The sequence below is a fragment of the Drosophila ananassae genome, chromosome 3R (assembly GCF_017639315.1).
Source record: "Drosophila ananassae strain 14024-0371.13 chromosome 3R, ASM1763931v2, whole genome shotgun sequence".
Classification (NCBI taxonomy): domain Eukaryota; kingdom Metazoa; phylum Arthropoda; class Insecta; order Diptera; family Drosophilidae; genus Drosophila; species Drosophila ananassae.
This window is the reverse complement of record NC_057930.1, coordinates 14,494,626-14,518,580: the sequence shown is the minus strand read 5'-3', so window position 1 is coordinate 14,518,580 and position 23,955 is coordinate 14,494,626. Positions and strand designations below refer to the sequence as shown.

The 23,955-nt window shown below is 37.5% G+C and overlaps 8 protein-coding genes across 10 annotated transcripts; 2 read left to right on the top strand and 6 right to left on the bottom strand.

The window, feature by feature from the left end:
- Positions 1–24: 24 nt before the first annotated feature.
- On the bottom strand, positions 25–1,389 carry LOC6496945 (outer mitochondrial transmembrane helix translocase). Its single transcript, XM_001963046.4, has 2 exons — positions 1,087–1,389; positions 25–1,020 (listed from the first exon to the last, which is right to left on the bottom strand). The coding sequence occupies exons 1-2, from the start codon at positions 1,266–1,268 to the stop codon at positions 75–77; spliced, it is 1,128 nt and encodes a 375-aa protein (XP_001963082.1). The 5' UTR covers positions 1,269–1,389; the 3' UTR covers positions 25–74.
- A 4,826-nt stretch (positions 1,390–6,215) lies between these two features.
- On the bottom strand, positions 6,216–8,710 carry LOC6496944 (phenoloxidase-activating factor 2). Of its 2 annotated transcripts, none has more exons than XM_014905952.3 (4): positions 8,604–8,710; positions 7,296–7,650; positions 6,975–7,233; positions 6,216–6,912 (listed from the first exon to the last, which is right to left on the bottom strand). In XM_014905952.3, exons 2-4 carry the CDS (start codon positions 7,644–7,646, stop codon positions 6,305–6,307), a joined length of 1,218 nt encoding a protein of 405 aa, XP_014761438.1. In that variant the 5' UTR covers positions 7,647–7,650; positions 8,604–8,710; the 3' UTR covers positions 6,216–6,304. The 2 variants fall into 2 exon arrangements, with proteins under 2 accessions (XP_014761438.1, XP_001963083.2); XM_001963047.4 differs by having other exon boundaries at positions 8,643–8,663.
- Positions 8,711–9,515: 805 nt separating this feature from the next.
- LOC6498568 (ubiquitin thioesterase otubain-like) lies at positions 9,516–10,666 on the top strand. Its single transcript, XM_001963048.4, has 3 exons — positions 9,516–9,734; positions 9,801–10,100; positions 10,171–10,666. Exons 1-3 carry the CDS (start codon positions 9,660–9,662, stop codon positions 10,582–10,584), a joined length of 789 nt encoding a protein of 262 aa, XP_001963084.1. The 5' UTR covers positions 9,516–9,659; the 3' UTR covers positions 10,585–10,666.
- Positions 10,667–10,734: 68 nt separating this feature from the next.
- On the bottom strand, positions 10,735–13,471 carry LOC6496943 (cyclin-dependent kinase 5 activator 1). The gene is made up of 5 exons (XM_001963049.4): positions 12,965–13,471; positions 11,869–12,734; positions 11,446–11,583; positions 11,146–11,351; positions 10,735–11,084 (listed from the first exon to the last, which is right to left on the bottom strand). The coding sequence occupies exons 2-5, from the start codon at positions 12,727–12,729 to the stop codon at positions 10,943–10,945; spliced, it is 1,347 nt and encodes a 448-aa protein (XP_001963085.1). The 5' UTR covers positions 12,730–12,734; positions 12,965–13,471; the 3' UTR covers positions 10,735–10,942.
- A 206-nt stretch (positions 13,472–13,677) lies between these two features.
- Positions 13,678–14,481, bottom strand: LOC6496942. The gene is made up of 2 exons (XM_001963050.4): positions 14,228–14,481; positions 13,678–14,153 (listed from the first exon to the last, which is right to left on the bottom strand). The coding sequence occupies exons 1-2, from the start codon at positions 14,379–14,381 to the stop codon at positions 13,696–13,698; spliced, it is 612 nt and encodes a 203-aa protein (XP_001963086.1). The 5' UTR covers positions 14,382–14,481; the 3' UTR covers positions 13,678–13,695.
- A 160-nt stretch (positions 14,482–14,641) lies between these two features.
- On the bottom strand, positions 14,642–16,711 carry LOC6496941 (ubiquitin carboxyl-terminal hydrolase 14). The gene is made up of 7 exons (XM_001963051.4): positions 16,587–16,711; positions 16,356–16,531; positions 16,196–16,300; positions 15,623–16,011; positions 15,411–15,567; positions 15,288–15,353; positions 14,642–15,229 (listed from the first exon to the last, which is right to left on the bottom strand). The coding sequence occupies exons 1-7, from the start codon at positions 16,600–16,602 to the stop codon at positions 14,705–14,707; spliced, it is 1,434 nt and encodes a 477-aa protein (XP_001963087.1). The 5' UTR covers positions 16,603–16,711; the 3' UTR covers positions 14,642–14,704.
- Positions 16,712–16,938: 227 nt separating this feature from the next.
- LOC6498569 (nicalin-1) lies at positions 16,939–19,592 on the top strand. The gene is made up of 6 exons (XM_001963052.4): positions 16,939–17,218; positions 17,638–17,716; positions 17,781–18,249; positions 18,315–18,497; positions 18,557–18,985; positions 19,048–19,592. The coding sequence occupies exons 1-6, from the start codon at positions 17,062–17,064 to the stop codon at positions 19,411–19,413; spliced, it is 1,683 nt and encodes a 560-aa protein (XP_001963088.2). The 5' UTR covers positions 16,939–17,061; the 3' UTR covers positions 19,414–19,592.
- LOC6496940 (serine/arginine repetitive matrix protein 1) lies at positions 19,448–23,664 on the bottom strand. 2 transcript variants are annotated; one of them, XM_032455527.2, is made up of 7 exons: positions 23,554–23,664; positions 22,024–22,232; positions 21,712–21,807; positions 21,580–21,652; positions 21,429–21,523; positions 21,234–21,366; positions 19,448–21,168 (listed from the first exon to the last, which is right to left on the bottom strand). In XM_032455527.2, the coding sequence occupies exons 2-7, from the start codon at positions 22,197–22,199 to the stop codon at positions 19,663–19,665; spliced, it is 2,079 nt and encodes a 692-aa protein (XP_032311418.1). In that variant the 5' UTR covers positions 22,200–22,232; positions 23,554–23,664; the 3' UTR covers positions 19,448–19,662. The 2 variants fall into 2 exon arrangements, with proteins under 2 accessions (XP_032311418.1, XP_001963089.1); XM_001963053.4 differs by lacking the exon at positions 23,554–23,664 and adding an exon at positions 23,411–23,538.
- Between the last annotated feature and the right edge of the window lie 291 nt (positions 23,665–23,955).

The window sequence follows — 23,955 nt, the reverse complement described above, 5'->3', positions numbered from 1 at the left end:
ATAAAATCAAAAAACACGATTAAACCTATTTAAGATGTGGATTTATTGACTATATGAAATCAACAATGGCGAACTTAGTCTAATTCAATTCTATTCTCTAAAAACAAGCTTCCAGTGTGCATCTTTGATTCCTTAATTTTAAGGTGTGAACTCAGCAAATCATCCATTGTGATATTGACGTTTGTCCTATTAAGAACTGGGACACCTAGACCTGAACCAGATTGGTCTCGACTTGTCTCGATGAGCTGCCTCATCCTGAACACCGATGCATTTCGGCACATTTCTCGAAGGTCTGAGCCCGAGAATCCGTTTGTTAGCTTGGATAAACGGTTCAAATCAACATCCTGACTTATTTCTTCCGATTGCAATATCAATTTAAGAATGTCACCACGCTGCTTTTCGGAGGGTAGGCCAATATGGAATTGAGCTGGCATGCGGCGGACAATGGCCTTATCTAAGTCCTGCGGTCTGTTGGTGGCACCCATAACAATAACCGTCGAGTTGTTGTTTGTGCTGAGGCCGTCCCACAACATCATAAACTGGGTCTTCATCATGGCAGTGGCCTCGTGGTCGTTCAAGTTGCGGGATCGCAGGAAGGAATCGATTTCGTCAATGAAAATAATGCAGGGCTCTATTTTGGCAGCTAGCGAAAACACAGCCGATGTCAATTTCTGCGATTCCCCATACCATTTGTCAGTGAGTATAGCTACATCTAAGTTAATAAAGCGCATTCCCGCCTCTTTAGCAGTGGCCTTGGCGATTAACGTCTTTCCGCAACCCGGCGGACCGTGAAGTAAAACGCCTTTGGGCGCCTGCCAGAGCTTTGACCTCTTGAATAGGTCCTTGTGCTGAACTGGAAGCACAACGGATTCACGCAGCTCCTGGATGACCGTATCCAGACCGGCAATATCGCTCCAACTAACTGTGATGTCTGCCGGAACAACAAGGTGTGACGCAATCATTAACTCGTAGTCGTTAAACTCCTGGGGGTTCAGTTTAAATCCATCTTTCTCTGCCAGTCTAAAAAATGCAGAAATAAAATTTAGAAATATTTTCAATTTGTTCAACGAGTATACAAGTATAAACCTTTTCAATTGTTCTTCCGCGAGGATTTTGGCTTTTTTCTTCTGTTTACTGGTCGGGTCCAATTGGTTCATCATCCATTTCACCGAGTAATACGTTACCAACGAAGCCACGGAGAGACGAATCAGGACCTGAAACATTTGTCCTCTGCTAAACTCCACTCCCCCGAGTCCGAAATTGTCCATAGTTTTGCCAAAATCGTTTTACTTGAATAATGAAATGAAATAAACTTTGGTTTTATTTTACCTAACACGCACTGCGGCGTTAATGTGACCGAAAAGTATTTCCAGGTTGACGTCCCTGATCTTTTCTGGTATTTTTCGGTATTTTTATTGCCGGTGTCTGGCAAGGCCGAAATGAGGAAAAGAAACGTAAAATAAACTATTTTAAACATGGAACGTACAAAATTTAATTAAAATAAAAATGTCTTTGCAAAACGTTTCATTTATATTTTTTTGTCACATTTTCTTAAAAATGTGAAAAGTGCATTTAGGGGAACCCCTTCAAAATGTGGCAGGTTCGTGGGGGTTCAAAATGTGGCACTACTGCACCTTGCAATGTCTATATCTTGGCCAATTTCCATCCGATTCTTGAGTGAAACACCTCAAAGAATTCTTGAATAGATTCTCCACCAATCTGCATCAAAATCTGAGAACAACATATTTTTTGAATTTTGTTGAAATTTCCAGGGGATCCCCTTCAAAAGTAGGAAAACGCATAGAAGGACAATATGGCCCCCTGCGATGGCTATATCTTAGCCAATTTCCATCCGATTCCTGAGCGGAATACCTTAAAAGATCCGTGAATAGATTCTCCACCAATCTGCATCACAATCTGAGAACAAAATATTTTTTAGATTTTTGTTGAAATTTCCAGGGGATCCCCATCTAAAGTAGGAAAACGCATAAAAGGACAATTTGGCCCCCTGCGATGGCTATATCTTAGCCAATTTCCATCCGATTCCTGAGCGGAATACCTTAAAAGATTCGTGAATAGATTCTCCACCAATCTGCATCAAAATCTGAGAACAAAATATTTTTTAGATTTTTGTTGAAATTTCCAGGGGATCCCCTTCAAAAGTAGGAAAACGCATAGCAGGACAATATGGTCCCCTGCGATGGCTATATCCTGGCCAATTTCCATCCGATTGCTGAGCGGAATACCTTAAAAGATCCGTGAATAGATTCTCCACCAATCTGCATCAAAATCTGAGAACAAAATATTTTTTAGATTTTTGTTGAAATTTCCAGGGGATCCCCATCTAAAGTAGGAAAACGCATAAAAGGACAATTTGGCCCCCTGCGATGGCTATATCTTAGCCAATTTTCATCCGATTCCTGAGCGGAATACCTTAAAAGATTTGTGAAAAGATTCTCCACCAATCTGCATCAAAATCTGAGAACAAAATATTTTAAAGATTTTTGTTGAAATTTCCAGGGGATCCCCTTCAAAAGTAGGAAAACGCATAAAAGGACAATTTGGCCCCCTGCGATGGCTATATCTTAGCCAATTTCCATCCGATTCCTGAGCGGAATACCTTAAAAGATCCGTGAATAGATTCTCCACCAATCTGCATCAAAATCTGAGAACAACATATTTTTTAGAATTTTGGTGAAATTTCCAGGGGATCCCCTTCAAAAGTAGTAAAACGCATAGAATGACAATATGGCCCCCTGCGATGGCTATATCTTAGCCAATTTCCATCCGATTCCTGAGCGGAATACCTTAAAAGATCCGTGAATAGATTCTCCACCAATCTGCATCACAATCTGAGAACAAAATATTTTTAAGATTTTTGTTGAAATTTCCAGGGGATCCCCTTCTAAAGTAGGAAAACGCATAAAAGGACAATTTGGCCCCCTGCGATGGCTATATCTTAGCCAATTTCCATCCGATTCCTGAGCGGAATACCTTAAAAGATTCGTGAATAGATTCTCCACCAATCTGCATCAAAATCTGAGAACAAAATATTTTTTAGATTTTTGTTGAAATTTCCAGGGGATCCCCTTCAAAAGTAGGAAAACGCATAAAAGGACAATTTGGCCCCCTGCGATGGCTATATCTTAGCCAATTTCCATCCGATTCCTGAGCGGAATACCTTAAAAGATTCGTGAATAGATTCTCCCCCAATCTGCATCACAATCTGAGAACAAAATATTTTTTAGATTTTTGTTGAAATTTCCAGGGGATCCCCATCTAAAGTAGGAAAACGCATAAAAGGACAATTTGGCCCCCTGCGATGGCTATATCTTAGCCAATTTTCATCCGATTCCTGAGCGGAATACCTTAAAAGATTTGTGAAAAGATTCTCCACCAATCTGCATCAAAATCTGAGAACAAAATATTTTTTAGATTTTTGTTGAAATTTCCAGGGGATCCCCTTCAAAAGTAGGAAAACGCATAAAAGGACAATTTGGCCCCCTGCGATGGCTATATCTTAGCCAATTTCCATCCGATTCCTGAGCGGAATACCTTAAAAGATTCGTGAATAGATTCTCCACCAATCTGCATCACAATCTGAGAACAAAATATTTTTTAGATTTTTGTTGAAATTTCCAGGGGATCCCCTTCAAAAGTAGGAAAACGCATAGCAGGACAATATGGTCCCCTGCGACGGCTATATCCTGGCCAATTTCCATCCGATTGCTGAGCGGAATACCTTAAAAGATTCGTGAACAGATTCTCCACCAATCTGCATCAAAGTCTGAGAACCAAATATTTTTTAGATTTTTGTTGAAATTTCCAGGGGATCCCCTTCTAAAGTAGGAAAACGCATAAAAGGACAATTTGGCCCCCTGCGATGGCTATATCTTAGCCAATTTCCATCCGATTCCTGAGCGGAATACCTTAAAAGATTCGTGAATAGATTCTCCACCAATCTGCATCAAAACCTGAGAACAAAATATTTTTTAGATTTTTGTTGAAATTTCCAGGGGATCCCCTTCAAAAGTAGGAAAACGCATAAAAGGACAATATGGCCCCCAGCGATGGCTATATCTTAGCCAATTTCCATCCGATTCCTGAGCGGAATACCTTAAAAGATCCATGAATAGATTCTCCACCAATCTGCATCACAATCTGAGAACAAAATATTTTTAAGATTTTTGTTGAAATTTCCAGGGGATCCCCTTCTAAAGTAGGAAAACGCATAAAAGGACAATTTGGCCCCCTGCGATGGCTATATCTTAGCCAATTTCCATCCGATTCCTGAGCGGAATACCTTAAAAGATTCGTGAATAGATTCTCCACCAATCTGCATCAAAGTCTGAGAACCAAATATTTTTTAGATTTTTGTTGAAATTTCCAGGGGATCCCCTTCTAAAGTAGGAAAACGCATAAAAGGACAATTTGGCCCCCTGCGATGGCTATATCTTAGCCAATTTCCATCCGATTCCTGAGCGGAATACCTTAAACGATTCGTGAATAGATTCTCCACCAATCTGCATCAAAATCTGAGAACAAAATATTTTTTAGATTTTTGTTGAAATTTCCAGGGGATCCCCTTCAAAAGTAGGAAAACGCATAAAAGGACAATATGGCCCCCAGCGATGGCTATATCTTAGCCAATTTCCATCCGATTCCTGAGCGGAATACCTTAAAAGATCCATGAATAGATTCTCCACCAATCTGCATCACAATCTGAGAACAAAATATTTTTAAGATTTTTGTTGAAATTTCCAGGGGATCCCCATCTAAAGTAGGAAAACGCATAAAAGGACAATTTGGCCCCCTGCGATGGCTATATCTTAGCCAATTTTCATCCGATTCCTGAGCGGAATACCTTAAAAGATTTGTGAAAAGATTCTCCACCAATCTGCATCAAAATCTGAGAACAAAATATTTTTTAGATTTTTGTTGAAATTTCCAGGGGATCCCCTTCAAAAGTAGGAAAACGCATAAAAGGACAATTTGGCCCCCTGCGATGGCTATATCTTAGCCAATTTCCATCCGATTCCTGAGCGGAATACCTTAAAAGATTCGTGAATAGATTCTCCACCAATCTGCATCACAATCTGAGAACAAAATATTTTTTAGATTTTTGTTGAAATTTCCAGGGGATCCCCTTCAAAAGTAGGAAAACGCATAGCAGGACAATATGGTCCCCTGCGACGGCTATATCCTGGCCAATTTCCATCCGATTGCTGAGCGGAATACCTTAAAAGATTCGTGAACAGATTCTCCACCAATCTGCATCAAAGTCTGAGAACCAAATATTTTTTAGATTTTTGTTGAAATTTCCAGGGGATCCCCTTCTAAAGTAGGAAAACGCATAAAAGGACAATTTGGCCCCCTGCGATGGCTATATCTTAGCCAATTTCCATCCGATTCCTGAGCGGAATACCTTAAAAGATTCGTGAATAGATTCTCCACCAATCTGCATCAAAACCTGAGAACAAAATATTTTTTAGATTTTTGTTGAAATTTCCAGGGGATCCCCTTCAAAAGTAGGAAAACGCATAAAAGGACAATATGGCCCCCAGCGATGGCTATATCTTAGCCAATTTCCATCCGATTCCTGAGCGGAATACCTTAAAAGATCCATGAATAGATTCTCCACCAATCTGCATCACAATCTGAGAACAAAATATTTTTAAGATTTTTGTTGAAATTTCCAGGGGATCCCCTTCTAAAGTAGGAAAACGCATAAAAGGACAATTTGGCCCCCTGCGATGGCTATATCTTAGCCAATTTCCATCCGATTCCTGAGCGGAATACCTTAAAAGATTCGTGAATAGATTCTCCACCAATCTGCATCAAAGTCTGAGAACCAAATATTTTTTAGATTTTTGTTGAAATTTCCAGGGGATCCCCTTCTAAAGTAGGAAAACGCATAAAAGGACAATTTGGCCCCCTGCGATGGCTATATCTTAGCCAATTTCCATCCGATTCCTGAGCGGAATACCTTAAACGATTCGTGAATAGATTCTCCACCAATCTGCATCAAAATCTGAGAACAAAATATTTTTTAGATTTTTGTTGAAATTTCCAGGGGATCCCCTTCAAAAGTAAGAAAACGCATAGCAGGACAATATATTCCCCTGCGATGGCTGGAAAAATTTTCTTTTTTAAAAAGCTGTAGAAAAGTTAAAAATGAAATAATGCCTTAGTGAAATTGTGTTCAAAATATTCAATAGTTTAGAAAATTGTTACACTTTATTTAAAAATGTTTTCTTTCTTTTACATAATATTTTGATTGCGTATGATTTGACTTTTAAAATCCTTAAGGTGTGTAGTATATTGGACTAATGTTCCATAATTTTAGTTTTGAATCAATCCATGGACGAAGTTGGGCAACGTTAGCGTAAACTCCCGGAATATTCACCTCTCCACATCCAATGCCCCAAGCAACAATTCCAGCAGACTTATATCTGTTGGCCTGACCCTTGATGGGACACACTAGTGGGGATCCACCATCTCCTTTGCAAGTATCCTTATCTTTTTCGCCTCCAGCGCAAATAAAACTCTTGTCCAATATGAAGTGTCTTCCCAGGCGTGTTTCGCGCAGGTTTGCCTCGCACCTTTGATTGGGGACGACAGGCAAGTCCACCTTCTTCAAGATAACCTGGTACTCTCCATCTTTTCCAAACTTGTTCTTGCCCCAACCAGTGGCATAGCAGCGCTCAAAATCGAATATATCACCCACATTTGGTAAACAAACGGGCTGGATATTGCTTTGAAGGGTGAAAGGACTCTCCAATAAAAGAACTGCTACGTCATTATAAAGAGCCCCCTTGTTGAACTGCTCGTGATACACTATTTCCTTGACATAACGATCCTCGTGGGGGACAACTTCACTCTTCGTTTGAGTATCCCATTCTCCAGCTCTCACTAAAATGGAAGATTTAACAAGTTACTCACATGAATGATTTCATTTTATAAATATTTCTCACCAACAATTGTAGACGGCTGTTTATTGTGAACACAATGGGCCGCAGTCAAAACCACATCTGGAGCTATCAAAGCTCCACCACATTCGTACAAGTTCAGTTGACCTTCTTCCCGTAGTATGGCAAGCATCCAAGGGAATTCCCCGAACTCGGACTCCTGATTCACAGCTCCGGTAATTTTAAAACCAACACCGTTTGGATTTGAGTATCCACAACCTTCGGGGGCTTTTGGAATGACAAACGAGCCGTCCGGTTCGGTTCTCTGTTAATGAATGGTTTTCGTTTATGCCTATACACTTAACCCAACATATTCTTACATAATACCTTGTTTGGAAGATCACAGCACAGGTCCAAGGGGTTTTTGCATGATGCGTCAGTATCAATGCGAATATCAATTATATTTTCGCCGCTGGTGTTTATTGTGTTATTTGAGCAGAGCCACCGGGGAACACACTCCTTTTGATAGCCACACGACTGATACTGGGCCGTTCCAGTTGGTGTTGAGTCTTTGGGACTGACAGAGACATTAGGAACTTGGGGAGTCGGTTGGATGGTGGAACTCGGTTGGGTCTCATCTGTTTTAAAAATATCGGCAATTAAATTGTCCAAGGACGAGTCTTGGGCTCCACACGAAAATATGCAGGCATATATTACAAAACTATATAACAGTATCATTTTTCTGAAAAAAGAAGTACAGAAAAATCATTTAGCCGGTTTAATATTGTAAATTTAGGTCAAAAGAAAGGTAAAGCCAGATAAAATGATATACATATGAACACCTGAATGCAGTAAAAACAAGTTTTTTATGTCTGAAGAGAGTATCATTTCTCCGATACCTTTTGCCCATGCAATAAAATTCTTTACCGGCTTTTTAGAAACGTTTTATTGAAGATCTTCTTTGTTATCAATAATAATTTGAAAACATTTGATACTCAAAATGAGATCAATAACATGTCCCCATTTCAACAATAAGAAGCTTTTAGAACTTTCAATGATAAGCATTTGAATATGTATGAGCCTGGGTCAATTTTTGTATGTGAAGTTGATAATGAATACTCTGCACGATTATTGTGTATTTCTTAAATCCTGTTTTAGTAGCATGGGAACTACAGATTTGATTTTCCACGGGTTTACTCGGAAAAGGGTACTTTTTCATAGCGGTGATGCATTAGAATAATTTAACATATTATTTACTGATGCCACATTTTATTCTCGGACATTATTCTCTAATAATATTATAAGCTTAATTTTACGTAAAATTACAGTTTGATTTTTCATTATCTCTGCTATTAAATGACAATGAATCTTTTCCGATTATAATGAGCCAAAACAGGTTTTAGTTTTAAGTAAACATCATCGCTATGAAATTAAAAATATGCACACAAACGTACATGAGTACCTTTATTATTAAATGTACTGGAATCACATTATTTTACTGGTTTTGTTAAATAACTTTTAACAATCTTTTAACTAAATGATTGATTAGAATCGACTAAAACCATGCCTATGTATGTATATATTTTCATTTATTTAACAAACTTCAAGGCTCTGAATAAAATATTTAAGGAAAATACGATTTATCTTATTATCAAATGACACTTATAATTATATTAGATATTTTTAAATACATACACGATATTTTATTTTAATATTTTAATTTTGATAACCCACCGCAAGGTTCTTCAAGCAATAAAGAATACACTCAACTGATTTGATTTCTGATTCAATCTAAAGTTTGAGCTGACAAGCTTAGCTTTTATACCCTATATGAGGGTATTATGATTTACTCTAAAAGTGTGAGAAAATTAGATCTACGATCGTATCAAGTGTGCATTACTTGTCTGCCTGTTTTTTTTTACGGTAACTATAGACCGTACTCTCTCCGTTTTTAAAATATCGACTCGTTTCAAACAATGTAACTTAAGGATGTTAGGGAGCTGATCTGTTTCACAATTTCCATGAAGATCGTCCCACCATATCCTATATAAATAAACATCTACATTACTCTGTAAGGGTATATAAGCTTCGGCTCCGACAGAAGTCAACTTTTCTTTTTGACAAAAGAGCTTTAAAGCTGGATCAAGACTAAGATCCGAACTTACCTGAGAAGTAAACTTTAAGGGGTATGCTAATTTAATTCTTTATGATTAGTAATCAGTTACAAACCTCTTAGACATATATTTTCATTACTCAAAAATATTTGAAACAGGAACAAAACTTTAGCCACGAATTTTCTACAAATTTAATTTGAAATTGTGAAAAGGATTTTAAGAAATTAAAAAAGAAAAACCCCGTTTTTAAATCATAAAATGGCAAGGGTACATTTTAAATTTTAAAAGCTTTTTTTGAGTATTTTTTGTAAAACAAACACAAACAAATACTAAGAATATAAAAAATAAATTTGTAAACTGTTGAATCTTAACTTATACAATATTCATTTAATAAAAAATTATAGCTTATTCATTTTTAAATTATCAACAAGCGTGGAATGAACGAAATAAAACATAACTTTCGCGATAAACTATCGAAAGCATCAATGTGTCTACGGCTTTCGATTCTAAATGTGTGCGTAATATTCGATGCGTTTACACATACATATGATGTACAAAAATTCTTATTGTATTCATCATATGTACACATCTTTTTAAATCCAAACACGGTTCCTAATTGTTCAGTATTTCCAGAAGAATGGAATCGTTTCAGCAAAATGACGGCAATCGCGACGAGCTGATTATTCAGCAGCAGCGTGAAATAGAAAAGGAGGTGAGCGGGTCATGTACTATTCGAGCAAGGTGCAAGAATATCTTATGAATTTTAACCCAAACACAGATCATCGATACCACTCCTTTGGTCAGCGAGCAGTTGCCGTTAACGTGCCTGTGGGCTGAGTATAATGGCGATGAGGTGTTTACTGCCAAAATTCAGGATCTCTCTAAAAAGTACAAGTTCATCCGGCGCACCCGGCCCGATGGCAACTGCTTCTTCAGGGCATTTGCATACTCCTACTTGGAGTACTTGATCTCAAACAACAGTGCCTACCAGGAATTCCGCAAGCTAGCTGAGGAGTCCAAGGACAAACTCGTTCAGCTAGGATTCCCCAGCTTCACATTGGAGGACTTTCACGAGACTGTAAGTGCATAGTCCGGAGAATTGTTATTCATGAGCTTTTCGATTAAAATTAATATTACGAATTTCTCAGTTCATGGAAGTCATTAAACGTGTAAGTCCAGACGAAGCTGGTGGCCACGATAAGGTGCAGTCCGAGCTGCACAAAATATTCAATGAGCAGGGATACTCAGACTACGTGGTTGTCTATTTACGATTAATTACCTCCGGCAAACTTCAGGAGGAAGCCGATTTTTATCAGAATTTTATCGAAGGCGACTTCACAATCGAGGAGTTTCGTCATCAAGAAGTTGAGCCAATGTACAAAGAGTCGGATCATATCCACATAATCGCCCTATGCACTGCCCTCGGCGCAGGGGTACGCGTGGAGTATCTAGATCGCGGAGAGGGCGGTACTGTCAAGGCCCACGATTTCCCGGAGGGAACAGAGCCCAGAATTTATCTGATATACAGGCCAGGCCATTACGATATACTGTATCCAAATTAGTTATCTCTTGATAATTTTTAAATCATCAAAAACATTTATGTATATAAAATGTAAAATAAAATCTCATTTATTTGCATATGAATTTGAATGTTTAAATACGTCCGGGTCTTCATGTATCCTGAAAAGTTAAAGGAGATATCAAACGCGTAATTTACACATATCGTAGCTGTTAATTTATTTAAACACTATTCTTTATTATTTGATTTGAACGATTGTGATAGTGACATAATGAAATTGTCTAATGTTTTATACAATATTAAGGTTCTTTTTAACGGTATTTCGCCATTATTTCTTCGGAAAATTTCTGGCGATGCGCAGACAATGAGAGGTTCACAATAATCTCTCTATCATCCGTCCGTCAGGCGCCTCCACAGTACGATTTAATTGTAGGATGATATTGACCACAAGATTTCAGCTCAGTAAAGACTTCCGTGAAGAATCCCGGCTCAGCATTGATTTTAAGCATTTTATCACTTAGCTTGTTCACAATAACTAGACATCTGCAATTTTATAACCATTGTCGTCGAATCAAGTGATAAAACAGCATTTTGAATATCCTACCTGTCCCAGAACTTTTCCTTGGAGTCTTCCACCAAAAATGGCTTGAGGGGATAACTGATCTCATTACCCATATAGGAGTACGACAGATACAGGCAGGTAAGCACAGAGGCCTGGAGATCGGATTCCTTGCTTTCCTCTCCGCTAACCAGTTCCCGGACTAGCATGTAAACAAACACTACATTTGCTGGGTTAATAAACGCCACATCCTAAATAAAGAATTATGTTTTAAGTATTGTTTTTATTTGTTGCATAAATCTGTAACGCTCAGTAGATTATAAACTTTATATCCTTTTGTCTTACCTGCCATCCTTGGAGCAGTAGGCTTCGATCGACTGCTCTGAGCCACATGACTGCATCCCCAGCATCAAAATTGTTGAGTCTCTGGCACCGGCAGTGCAAGAACATTCCCAAGCACTTCAGCAATTCCGAGGTGGATGCCTATAAAAGAGACCGTTATTTATTCTTCCCAAGAGATAAAATATCTTATAGTAAAATATTATGAAATTACATTATAAAAATAATTAAGAGGAATCAATAGGATTCCAAAAAACACGATAGACTTTTAACTAAAACTTATGAATTAAAAGGTTTGAATTAAAAAACGTTTTTTTAAAAAAACATATTTAAGTGTTCCTGTATAAAATTGGATATGAAGTACTCTTAAATTGTTCAGTTTAGCTTCAAAATCTGTATAAAATAATGGAATCTAAACATATATCTTACCTGAATAACGGTTTTACGAGGGATCTGGTTTGTATTTTTGATCTGCATGGACGCCGGCTGCAATTGCGGCGGCAGGGTTAGCGTCAGCGGCTGCTTCTGGATTAGTTTATTGTGATTCGTTATCGAGTTCTTGTTGTTGACCTTAACCGGGTCTTTCGCCTTGGAAGGATTCTGCGATTTGCTCGGCCCAGTGCTCGTCTCCTCACGGATGTCCTGAGCCTGGTTCTGATTGCAGTGCTGGTGCTGGTGTTGGTGATGTTGATTGTGCTCCTCGATGCGGTTGCAGTGCAGCTGGATGTTTCGGTTCTTGTCGGACGATGATGCGAACGAGGACTCCAGTAGCTGGGCCTTGAAGCAGGCCGTGGGCAGGTTAGCACATTTATTCTTGTTCTCAATCTTCTTCTTGTTGTGAGACGTGGATAGCTTCTTCCAGGAGAGAGCATTGATGAAAATCGAGTGCTTTTTCAGGTTCTTCTCAAAGGAGCTCTTCTCTGCCTTGAGCACCGAGTTCTCGTTGTGTGCATCCAGGACATTGGTAATGGTGTCCTTGGACGCGTTCGTCAAGTTGTTCAAGTTGTGCGAGCTCAGCTGAGTCTGCGTCTGCAAATTAATGTGCACACCACCGCAGGTTCCCTGTTGTCCAATGACGTTCTTCGACAACTGATGGCATGCCGATTTTTTATTTTCCCTATTTTTTGCATTATTTAACTGCTCATAGGAGAAGTTATTGAGATGCGAATCAATCGATCCTGTACTGTCATTCTCGTTTCTTATATCGGTTGAATGATTATATTGGAAATTTGGCTGAGATGAGTATATAGGATGACGATCCCGCGGATTAAAACTTAGCACCGTTCCCATATTGGCTGTAATTAGGGGTTTAATCAATAAGTTACGAATAAAATGACCCTCACCCTCTGCTGGTAAGGTTATTTTAAAATATTGATTTTTAATCAAAGTACTCATCTCATTTACATACTCTTCATTTCTTAATTTATTTCAACTTTTATTCGAAAAATAGCTTTTAAAAACTGTTTTCGCAAGAGTAGTAGTTTGTAAAGAATTTTTTTCAAAAGAAGTTTTTACAAATTTTTACCTTCTTTGTCCTATGTATATTAGGTTCGAAGAAAAAAATTTTCAAGACTTTGTTACTACGCCACTTTCTGTCTGCTGGAGCACTTTGTTATGCCATTTTTAACGACCGCATAATTGTACTAATGTATGGAGTCCTTTTCCAACAATCATATATTTTTTTATCGCACAAATTCCAACGAAGCACTTGTTTATGAAAACATCTTTTCGCTACAAGCTTATGAAATAAGTACACAGTTTTAAAATCGATACAAGTTTGCGCAGGCCCAAAAGTGAGGGTGGGATCTGGGTCCTGGGCGCTTTTCTGGGCATGCTCAGTACAGGTGTTTTCGTGCATTTCTTTTTATAGTATTGTCAGCTAGGATATTTTGGAGCTGCCATAGTTTTTTTAAAGACGTCACGTAGGTTCCTCTCCCATTGCAAGGCACCTAGTTGTGTTGCATATGTTGCCTACTTTTGACGCTTTAAATTATTTCAAAATTTCAACTTAAATGTGTATAATTGTAATTAACATAAATCAATCTTGACTAAAACTAAAATAAAATTTATCTTTAATAAAAAAATATTTTATTTAACAAGTTCCAAAAACATAAAAACATTTAATAAAAAAATAAAATGACTTGTCCTTGTCCAGTTATAAGACAGCTTTTTAAATTAATGCAATAATAATCCTAGAAACTTGCAATAAATCAATTAAGATAGCCTTCAGTAAAAGAATTAATTTTTAAATCGTTTTTATTTAACTATTGTAACAACTTCTGGGTTAAGACCTAATAAGATAATGCTGCCCAAGCAAAGAACACAAACTGTTATGGCTAGATCCCCCAAAAAGGACTGAAGGATAACAAAGATATTGTTAAACTGCTTAACTCTATTGCCAATGTTTGGATTCATTAGCAAAATCAGCATGGGACCTAAATTTGATGGAAGTGTTTCCCTTTTATGGTATTGAAAGAAAACAAATTCCAGAACCGCAAACAGCAGGACAGGCACAAAAACACTGCTATTTGTGTAAAGGGCTAGTATAAAGCCGACAACAGCTGCCAAAATAATGTGCACCCGGCTTTTAACTAAAATATTGGAGCCAGTTGGTTGCGGAGGAGCTGGTTGTTCCGGCAGAAAACTCCTCTTAATTGGAATGTCAGGTTCCACCTCAGGGTCGGAATATTGTTCAGGTATAATGGGGTCGCCATCTAGAAAGCGTTAAATAAAGATATAGAATGTCCAATATCCAATAAAAATGTGCATTTAATTAAACTTTAGTCACCTAGGGTTTCCTTTTCGATAGATGTAGCTCTGCCATTCAGTTTGTCCAGTCGTGATTTGGATGCCTCTAAAATCTTTTTGCGACGCAGTTCCCGCCTCAATGCAATTGCATCCTTTCCAGTCTTCTCCTCTGTTGTTGATTCTGTTTGCTCCATTTTATGTTTTAGCAGTGCTTTTGACTTGAAATTTTAACAATATTATAAGACCATCGGTTTGTTTTTAACCATGAGAGAGTCAAGCTAACATCGATAGGCATAGGAATACATAAATTGAACCAGTGGAATGTGGACTGGGTGTTCCATTTATACTAAATAATATTTAAAATCAGTCGTTTGTTTTATAATTTAACCCAAATATCCATAAGGAAATATAATTTTTCATTTCCTTAGAGTATAACATTTAAAATATACGAAAATTCAATTTTGATATTTTATTCTGATTTATTATATTAACAATACATGACGTTAACACAATTTTTTTATATCTTTTCCAAGCGTCGGGGTGCATATAGAAGGACATATGCACAATGCCAGTCTCCACCTCCTGAAAGCCGCAAAATCTCATCGGAGGTCACTGTCGAAACATCATCGTCGTCGAATTTGAACCACACGTCGCCGGTAGAACGCACCCATGCCACATAATGTCCCGAAGAACTTGATCTACCCTTATGTGTTAACACAGCCTGCAAGGAGTAGTATCCGGAATTGTTGCTTCCCAGGTCGTCATCGAACCAAAACTGCTCGTACTTGATGTCCTTTTTCTCCTCCTTCGCTTCGTTTGGCTTGACAACGTCCACTTCCATTTTCTTGTCCTCAAGATCCTTGAATTTTGCGCGCATGGGACACAACTTGTTTTGCAACTCGGGAGTGCACAACTCAAAGGCATCAAAGTCTATCGGGAACTTAATATCCTTCAAAACCTTTGCATTAATTCCCTCTTTTCCTTTGTATTGGAAGCGAACAAACTGGACCGTCAGATAGGCCGGTAGTCGGCTCACCAAGTACTGCAAGAAAATCACTATTTGTTTGTTTTGAATAATAATATAAAGTTAAAGAACTTACGTTTCTAGTGTACTGAGCATCGCGTCCCAAAGTCTCTGATTTCTTCACCAATTGCTCCTTCATTTTCTAAACAATAAATAATACAAATTAATATTTTTCAATCATTTCTGGCTAGTTACTTACTGATTTTAGACCACTTTGCATATACTTGACATCCATTGAGATAAAGCAACTCAACTGCAGAAAATTCTCAGTTGTCACTGTGGAAGGCTCGTCAGGAACTTCCTCCGAACTCATCTTTACTTCAAAAGTTCCTCCAAACCATTGGTCAATAAACGAACTAACAAAAAAAATATTAATTTTTTTAAATATTGAAAGACAAAATTTTGACTTACCTGTGTTGCTTTTTCTGGACAGCAGTACTCGATGGGTCTTGGTTTGTGGGACGAAGCTTTTGCTGGAGCATCTTCAAAATTTCTGCCCAGCACTCGTTGGCGTCCTGTTGCCGGTAGGTGCCGTTTTCACCCGTCTGGGCAAATTGTGGAGATGCCCGGTGCAGAGCCTGTAGCAGGACAATTGGAGTCACGGTAGTGCCCTTCTCCATCTGAGCAAATATGGATTTCATGGCAGATGAAATTGAAAATGCAGTTGACATTGTGTCGGTTCCGTCGTTGCTGAAGCCAGTCAAGGCAGTACGAAGCTCAGGCACTGCGTTCAAACATTGAACGGTGGCATTCATATAGCATGTATTACCAAGGTTTGTAAGCCCGGCTGGTAGACGCATCTGTAAACGATACCAGAAGATACAAATAGGAAATATAATCAAAAATCAGAATGGTTTTTAAAAATAACTCCTTAGCGGATAGCCAAAAGATTCAAAAGTCGTTGAATGACTAAGCATATTTTTCTAAACTAATAAAATAGGGTCTGGGGAATCTATGATGCCTGAAATGCGGAAGGATACATACAGCTGTTGCAGCTTCCACTTCATTCATGTCTTCGATGAATTTGACCGGTGTAGCAGGCACTTCTGGTACACTTTCCTTGCTGCCCAGCAACAAAACAACAGCTCCCTATAAGGACAATAAGATTAGTAACGGCTCGCAAATCCTTCGCAATATTACTTACATCTTTCAGTTGCAAGTTCCACTGATCATCCTTAAGAATGCCTCCCTTACACATGACTTTCTGACGATCCGGCTCGACGCCAGTGAGCGCAAACAATTGGGCTTTAAACAAGATGGGCTCCTCGTCGGTGTTTACAACAATATCTGTGTAGAGCTCCCGGCCCCACTTTACCTTAACTGAAAGCAATATCGTTAGCCTTTTGAGATAATCAAAAATAAAGCGGCGGATTACCTTTAAACGAGGGCATAGCTAAGTTTTTCGCAAATATAAGTTCTTTTTTCTGTAAAATTCAAAGTCATACTAGCCGAAATGGAGATGGGTAAAAAGCCGATATATTTTGCGGTGTTCCGCAAGGCAATTAAAAAAAATATCGAGTTTGGAACGCTGGAAAGTGGATACTTCAGTACCAATAAATAACAATTTTTGATACAAAGAGTACGTAATGTTAAAAAGGAGCCATGCCAAAAATTCGAGATTATTTAAAAGCTTACAAATACCTTTAAAAAAGAAAAGGAATGGCCGTTAGAGAGTTTTGTTCAATCTCCCTCTTCCCAACCCCACAAAAATTATACTTTTCGATAGACACGTTTAACTACGATTACAATCGATAAAACAGCTGACAGTTTTCTGAATTCATTTTTTATAATTCATTAATTGCCCACATCGTCAGATTTAATTAGATTAGATTCAAAAAAAGATAGAAAACATGAATGAAGCGGACAGTTTTGCAGAAATCTTCAGAGGCGGACTACCTCATTGCCTACTCATCGTATTTTCTATGTTGTTAATATGCTCACCGGTAATGCCCAGCGAATTCGAGGTTATTTCCATGACCAAATTTGATGTTAATGGACAGCATTTTGGTAAGTAAATAATGGATAAGCCACAGATTAATTATGTAAGTTCATTTCAGAGTAGGCTCCCAAACGAGATACCTCTTTAAATGTTCCCCGCTTCCACATGCGGTTGTGACCCTAATTTTCATAAACATTGATGGGGTTGTTTCTCCCTTTTTTAATTAGCAACATTGAACCCGATTAGGGCATGTAGTGTGTTTCTTATCTATTTTTTACAAGCCAGTAACTACTAGCATTCGAATAAGTAAAATGATAAGCCTTTCTGACTTCCATGGATTGACTGCATCCACAAAACTTTTTTATTTAAACTTTGATCATTGAAGAACTACATATGTAGGTCAAATTCTGTACTTCCATATCTTAGACTTTTATAGTCTCGCTCAATACGATTATTAATACAAGAATATATTTCCTTTGGTTTACAGGTAGTCGAGTGTCTGCAATTTCCCTTGAAGCCAGATCCTTGTATTCTTGGAATACCTCCCGGCATTGCGTTCTTACGCGGTAAGTATAAAATGTTAAATTTTATTTATAATTGTAATTCTTCTATGTACATACATTTTTTCAGGCTAACCGATTTGTCGATCCATGATTTCGACAAGCTACGACAAAATGCGGGCGGCTTGATTCTAATGTTGCCAGCTAATATTTTGGACTTGGATGTTGAAACAAGAGAATTGGTTACCATTTTGGAGCAATCTATGCTTTCACATGCCGTTGCAGTCCCCATTTATTTTGCACCATACAATAAGGATTTGGAGAAAATCATTGATGATATCACCTACACTACCACCGACAGTGTTGCGACAAATCAAACCGCATTGGGACAGCTAATTGTGACAGTATCGGCGAATCGTTACCACATTAATGTTGGTGGTGGAAGCATTGTGGCCAACAAGAACAGCAAAGTTCCTATTATCCAAGGCGAGCTGATTCCCAATCAGTTGGCACTCAAACCCAGCGAATCTGTCACCGATGGCCAAAAACTTCCAGTTATATTAATAACTGCCAACCTAAAGACTTTTGGCATATATAATGTGAGTATTCAAAGAATAGTTTTTTAATTTAAATACTAATTTTCCAAGGTCTTTTATTTGATTAGGATTATCCGTTGAATGCAGATGCTGCTGTTTTATTTGCACTTGTTGAATTGTTCAGTAAAGTGCACTACACATCCAGCATGGCGCCCAAGTATCGACTAAAGTTTTTGCTCTCTGATGCTGGCTTGCTACTCAATTTCCAAGGTTCTAAAAAATGGCTTGAAGTGGATGACAATGCCCTCCAGGTACTACTTTAAAAAATTATACTGAATTTTTCTTTTAAAATTTGTTTATTTCCCTCCAGAATGTCGAATTTGTTCTATGCTTGGACACAATTACGGAAAGTTTATCGAATAATCCAGACAATGCTTTATACATGCACGTTTCAAAACCACCTAAGGAGAAGAGCTCGATTAGCAATTTCTTCAAACTCCTGAAATCCGCCGCTGAAAAGTATTCGAATGGATTAGCGGTTGAGGGTGTTCACAAGAAGATAAACTTGGCAGATTCCAAACTCGCCTGGGAGCATGAACGATTCAGCATAAAACGTTATCCTTCCTTTACTTTATCGTCTGTGAAGAGCCCCAGAAGCCCCATTCGAACAACTATTTTTAAGAACGACGAGAGTCAGATTGTGGAACACACACTGAACGCTTCAAGAATCATTGCTGAAGCTCTTGCTAGTTTTATGTACAAAGTTGACTCCGCTTCTGGCATCTTCGATGGAGAGTTGGTAAGAATATTAGGAGCATGCCTTAAACGTTATAATATTAAATAAATGTTCTTATATTACAGGCCATCAAAGAAGAAAACTTACTGCCATACTTCGGAGTCAAATCTATACTTCACAACAATGATGTTAAGGATGCTTTCGAAAAATACCTTAGTAATGTTAAGATCATTTACGATAAACCCGACAGTCGGGATCCTGACTTCATGTTCTACAATGATCACGATGTGAAACTCAATGTGTACAGAGTTAAGCCAGCGATTTTCGACCTCTTCCTGACCATTGTTATTGGCATTTACCTGCTAACGGTGTTCCTTGCCATTCAATATTTCCCCCGACTTTATGAAGAGGTGTCAAAATTATCGAAAGAAGAGCCGGTGGGCCAACTTAATGGACATTCTTCCGAACGACTAAAAATGAAATCGCATTAGCATAAAGACGGTATTGAGTAAAAACATATTTGAATGTAGGAAAATTTATGTCCAAAATTCTTTTTCAACAATTTACTGATAATGATAATAAAACAATTGTTACTTTAAAGATAAAATTAAATGGTAGAATGTGTCCAATGTAGTTCCGAAGTAAATATATATTCATTTGTTATAAATAATAGATTTTTTTTATTTTACATAATATATTATCCTTTTTTTTATAAATATTTTTGGTTATGCATATAAATTTTAATTATTATTCACATTGCCGTTGTTGAAATTGGAAGTGCCTGAATTGTGTGCACGGCTTGGCTTTGGCACAGGATTCCAATCCAAATTGGACGATGTAGGCGACGACTCTCTGTATTGGGTCTTGACCTTTGTGATTTTACTTATAAACACATTGTTTTGGTTTGGCGACTCGTTGACCTCTGCCGCTGGCGCAGAAATATTTGCAGAAGTCACTTCCTTGGACGATCTAATATTAACGCTATTTAATTCATTGGGATAATTATATGCATTATCTGAATACGAGGGAGTCATGTAAACTTTGGTGCCCTTAGCCGCACTCTCATTTAAAATCTTCTGATTGCGACTTATGGATTCAAGAACCTCCTTAATTGATTTCTTCTTCCTCATCCTAGGTGTGGGTGTAGCATTGGAGTCTTGCTCCTCTGACATGGATAATGCCATAATGCGACCGAAACCACACCGACTCCGAATAACTGGCCTTTCCAGTTCGAAATCTTCTCTTATTTGCAAATCATTTGGTTCTGGGGAGTTGGACTGTATATTATTAAAGCCATAATGGTTATCTTCTGGAGTTGTAGATCCATTTAAACGGGCGGCAGGGGAATTTTCTTTGATAACTTTATTAGGAACGCTGGAACTGATGTTCTCTTCGAAAATTTGTGAAATTTGCTTGACAGTGCCAAATGAGTTAGTTTTCTTTTCTTGCTCTGGCTCAATGCTAGAATCTTGTTTAGATTCTTTGACTAGCTTAACATTGCTATTATCTGTGAACTGATGTGCCTTGGATGTGCTTGGGTTAAGATCGCATTCGGAATTTACAATGGTGACTGATTGTTTGGTAATTTTCTGAGTCTCCACTTCTCTTTCAGACTCCTCGTTAGCCGATTGTCCATCAGAGACGGCGACAGTGACGACTTGCTTTTCAATATGGTTCGGTTCCTTGTGCTGAATGTTATAGCCACCGTTCTGTTTTTGCTCAGTGCATAATATTTCAGATTCATTAGTTTGCCTTACATGTATTGCGTTACACTGCGGTGCCTTGGACGTGCATGGATTTGGTTCTGTGGCTGGTTTGGATGCAATAACTGTGCTTATACTTTCAGATTCGTTTATCTGCTTTACAGGGGATGTGCGGGTGGTTGGTTTAGTAACCAGGATGGGTGCAGGAACCTTCTGAACAGTTTCTACTTTTTCGATTTTTTCTATCTTTTCTATTTTTTCGATTCTTTCAACTTTTTCCACTCTGTCAACAGGTGGAATTGTGCCAGATCCACCATTAGTTTGCTTAACATCTACTATCTGTGTGGTTTTGGAAGTGCTGGGGCTTTTTTCGCTTTCAGTAACTACAATAGTCACCGGGGGCTTTTGGTAACTTGGTGGACATGAGTTCCGGACTTCCTTCTCCACGGTAGGGTTATCCAAAGATTCGTTTCTGTTATTAACGTACTGTTCGATTTCGGAGGCCAGTGATTCAATGTCCTTGGTAGCCAAATAATCTGGGACCTATGATTTAATAAATATGTTAGTCCGTTAGCCAAGTGGCTAAATTAAAAATTTATCTAATTTACCCCTGATTTTGGCGGTGGTGGAGGCGGTGCCCTCCTCTTTTTACGGTATTTTCTAGGACTTCTGGGGGAATTTGGACATGAATCTGGCTCTGATTCAAATGGATTTGTGCTGGTTAGACTAGATTGCGAAGACCTAAAAATATCAAATAAAATAAATATTTGAATTTCCCACCCAGATAAGATTAATTTATTTACCTTATATTCTGTGACATTGGCGAGGAATATCCAGAGAACTGTGTTGTGCTCCGGTAGCGATCATTTCGATTAAAGTACATTCCACTCGATTCGGACTGTATGTTTAAGCAAAGTATTAATGTGTTTTAGTTTGATTTAAGAATAAAAATACCTCTCTTCTGGTGTCAATATTTTGTAGTGAAGTATGCCGATCCCCGCGGAAAACTCTTGAATTCAAATAGGATCTGCATAAAAAAGATTTTTAAATTTAATTACCTTTTTAACTTAAATTTTTTATACGTACGTATCATTTAAATCCCGCCTAAGAGTGGGCGGGCTTTCTGATGTTTTGTTAATGCCCAAAGTGGAAGACTTTTTTTTGCGAAAAGAGTACGTTTTCCTGTAAAATAATTAAAATTTGTATAGCATATAGTATGTACTTTTTATTGTGCTTGTCTATTTGTCATATTAAGCACCTTGGCTTTCTAGTAATTCGAAAATATTTTATAGATTTTGTCGATGAGGGCATCAGAAAGCTATTTTTACAATTTAGGGAGCGCTCGATTTACATAAATATACACATTCGATGATCTGAGATCTGACGAAATAAACTTACCACAAATCTTGTAGGTTTCCAATGGACAAACTATGTCTTCCATTATCGTTCTTCTTTTTGATGGTGAACCCCAAAATTCTGAGCCGCTTGTGATTGTCATCTTCGTAGAAAGGGTTCAAGTGCTCGGGGTAGTTGTAAATGGATATATGACTAGTGTTCCGCTTGTTCCAACTCATTTTGGTTAGTACTTAAACTTGGGTTAAATTCATCTAAAATGCACAAAGATAATCTTCAATAAATCGAAATAGGTTTACTCAAATAGAAATGAAAAACTAACTAAAACTGGTTTAGCTGCTTAGAAAATATACAATCTCAGAGCAGAGCTTATACATATATTTATATATAAGACTCTAAATACTATACTTTTTTCTTTATATTGTAGGAAATTGATTAAATTAACACTTATTGGGTGACATAAGTGATCAGACTTTCGGGTGATGATTTCTTAACTAAATTTGTTTAATCCCTCAAGTTTTCAGAAGATTAAGCTATCATTTAAAGTGATTATTTGTTCACGGCAATTAAGTGTGAAAGAAGAAAGGGAATATCTTTTTTAACCGAACTTTTACCGGTACTTTATTTTAAATTTCTACCCCTTTAGTTTTCTTGGTAGAAAGTATATAATATTTTATTTGGTTTGTGTCCAAAATTAGTTTTAGTTTTTTTCTTTATTCACTACTGTATTATGAGTCAATAAAGTAATGATATAATTTCACTGTTGTTTGGATCAATAGATACTTTATCAAAAGATACTTTGAATTTTGGAATGTCACTGTTATTTGGCACGGTTTGTTCGACTTGGGGTTCGGTTAACGAGCCGCAAAAGGTTATTGGTTTCGGTCGGACTAACATTGGCTTGGTTCAGCAATCTCAGTCTCAGATTAATTAACGCTACATGAGTACAAAGTTGAACACGTCTATATGGAATGGACACCAAGGCATACTACACAGAGCATTTTTGTGCTGATCATAAATATAGTGATTGCATTATTGACACATTCCCGAAATTCTGGAGTCATATGATTGAACACTTATCGGTTGGGTCATTTATAAAAAAAAAACCTGTTATTTATTTAGTTATATCACTTGTTAAACAAAAGATTAATTTGTTTTAGCTACTTTAAAGCTTTGCGCTTCAGCAAATTTATTTAAACTTTCGTGTAGGGAGCACGCACGAATTTTTATTATGACACGAGCATTGGGCCCGTGGCCGCCACTAATGTGAGATCATGTAGATTATTTTAAACACAAACAAATACATATTTTTAAATCTACACACATTTTTTGGGTACATAGCTGGGGGATATAAACATTTGCCCGTTATATAAAGAGCCTTCGCACTTTTGGCTATCACTTTTATTTTTATTTCCATTTACAGATTATGTACCTCACATATACGGGCAGGTACACATAAGTCCAAGTTTAGATAAAAATATACACAGGTATGGCCAAGGAAAAGTGATGTGTTCGTATCTCGTAGTTCCAAATGACCTAAAATATTTAGCGGATGAAGCTTTTCGCGATACTCACCCACTGAGTTGTACTTTACGAATAAATGAACTTCATGAACTTTATTCACATAGATAGAAAGCTTTTAAATATTGCGAGGGCTTTTTTTTTATAAGTTATAGTATGCTCGCACCTATACGTACGTGTATTCCTCATGGATGTGAGACAATCTATTAAGATCGCCAAATCTTTTAAAGCTAGAAAAATATATTTCTTGAATGCTTTCCTAGATACACTTTCCAAAATAAAGATCAGAATTCTTTGAGGGATTATCCTATAGCTGCGAGAATTTCAAATCTCAATTTCTCATTTTTAAATGTTAGAAAAATTTTCAAAATTTGTAAAGATACAAAATTGTTTGATATATTTCACATGCTCATGGAGGTCATTATCACAAAAATGATACATTTTAATGGAAAATTT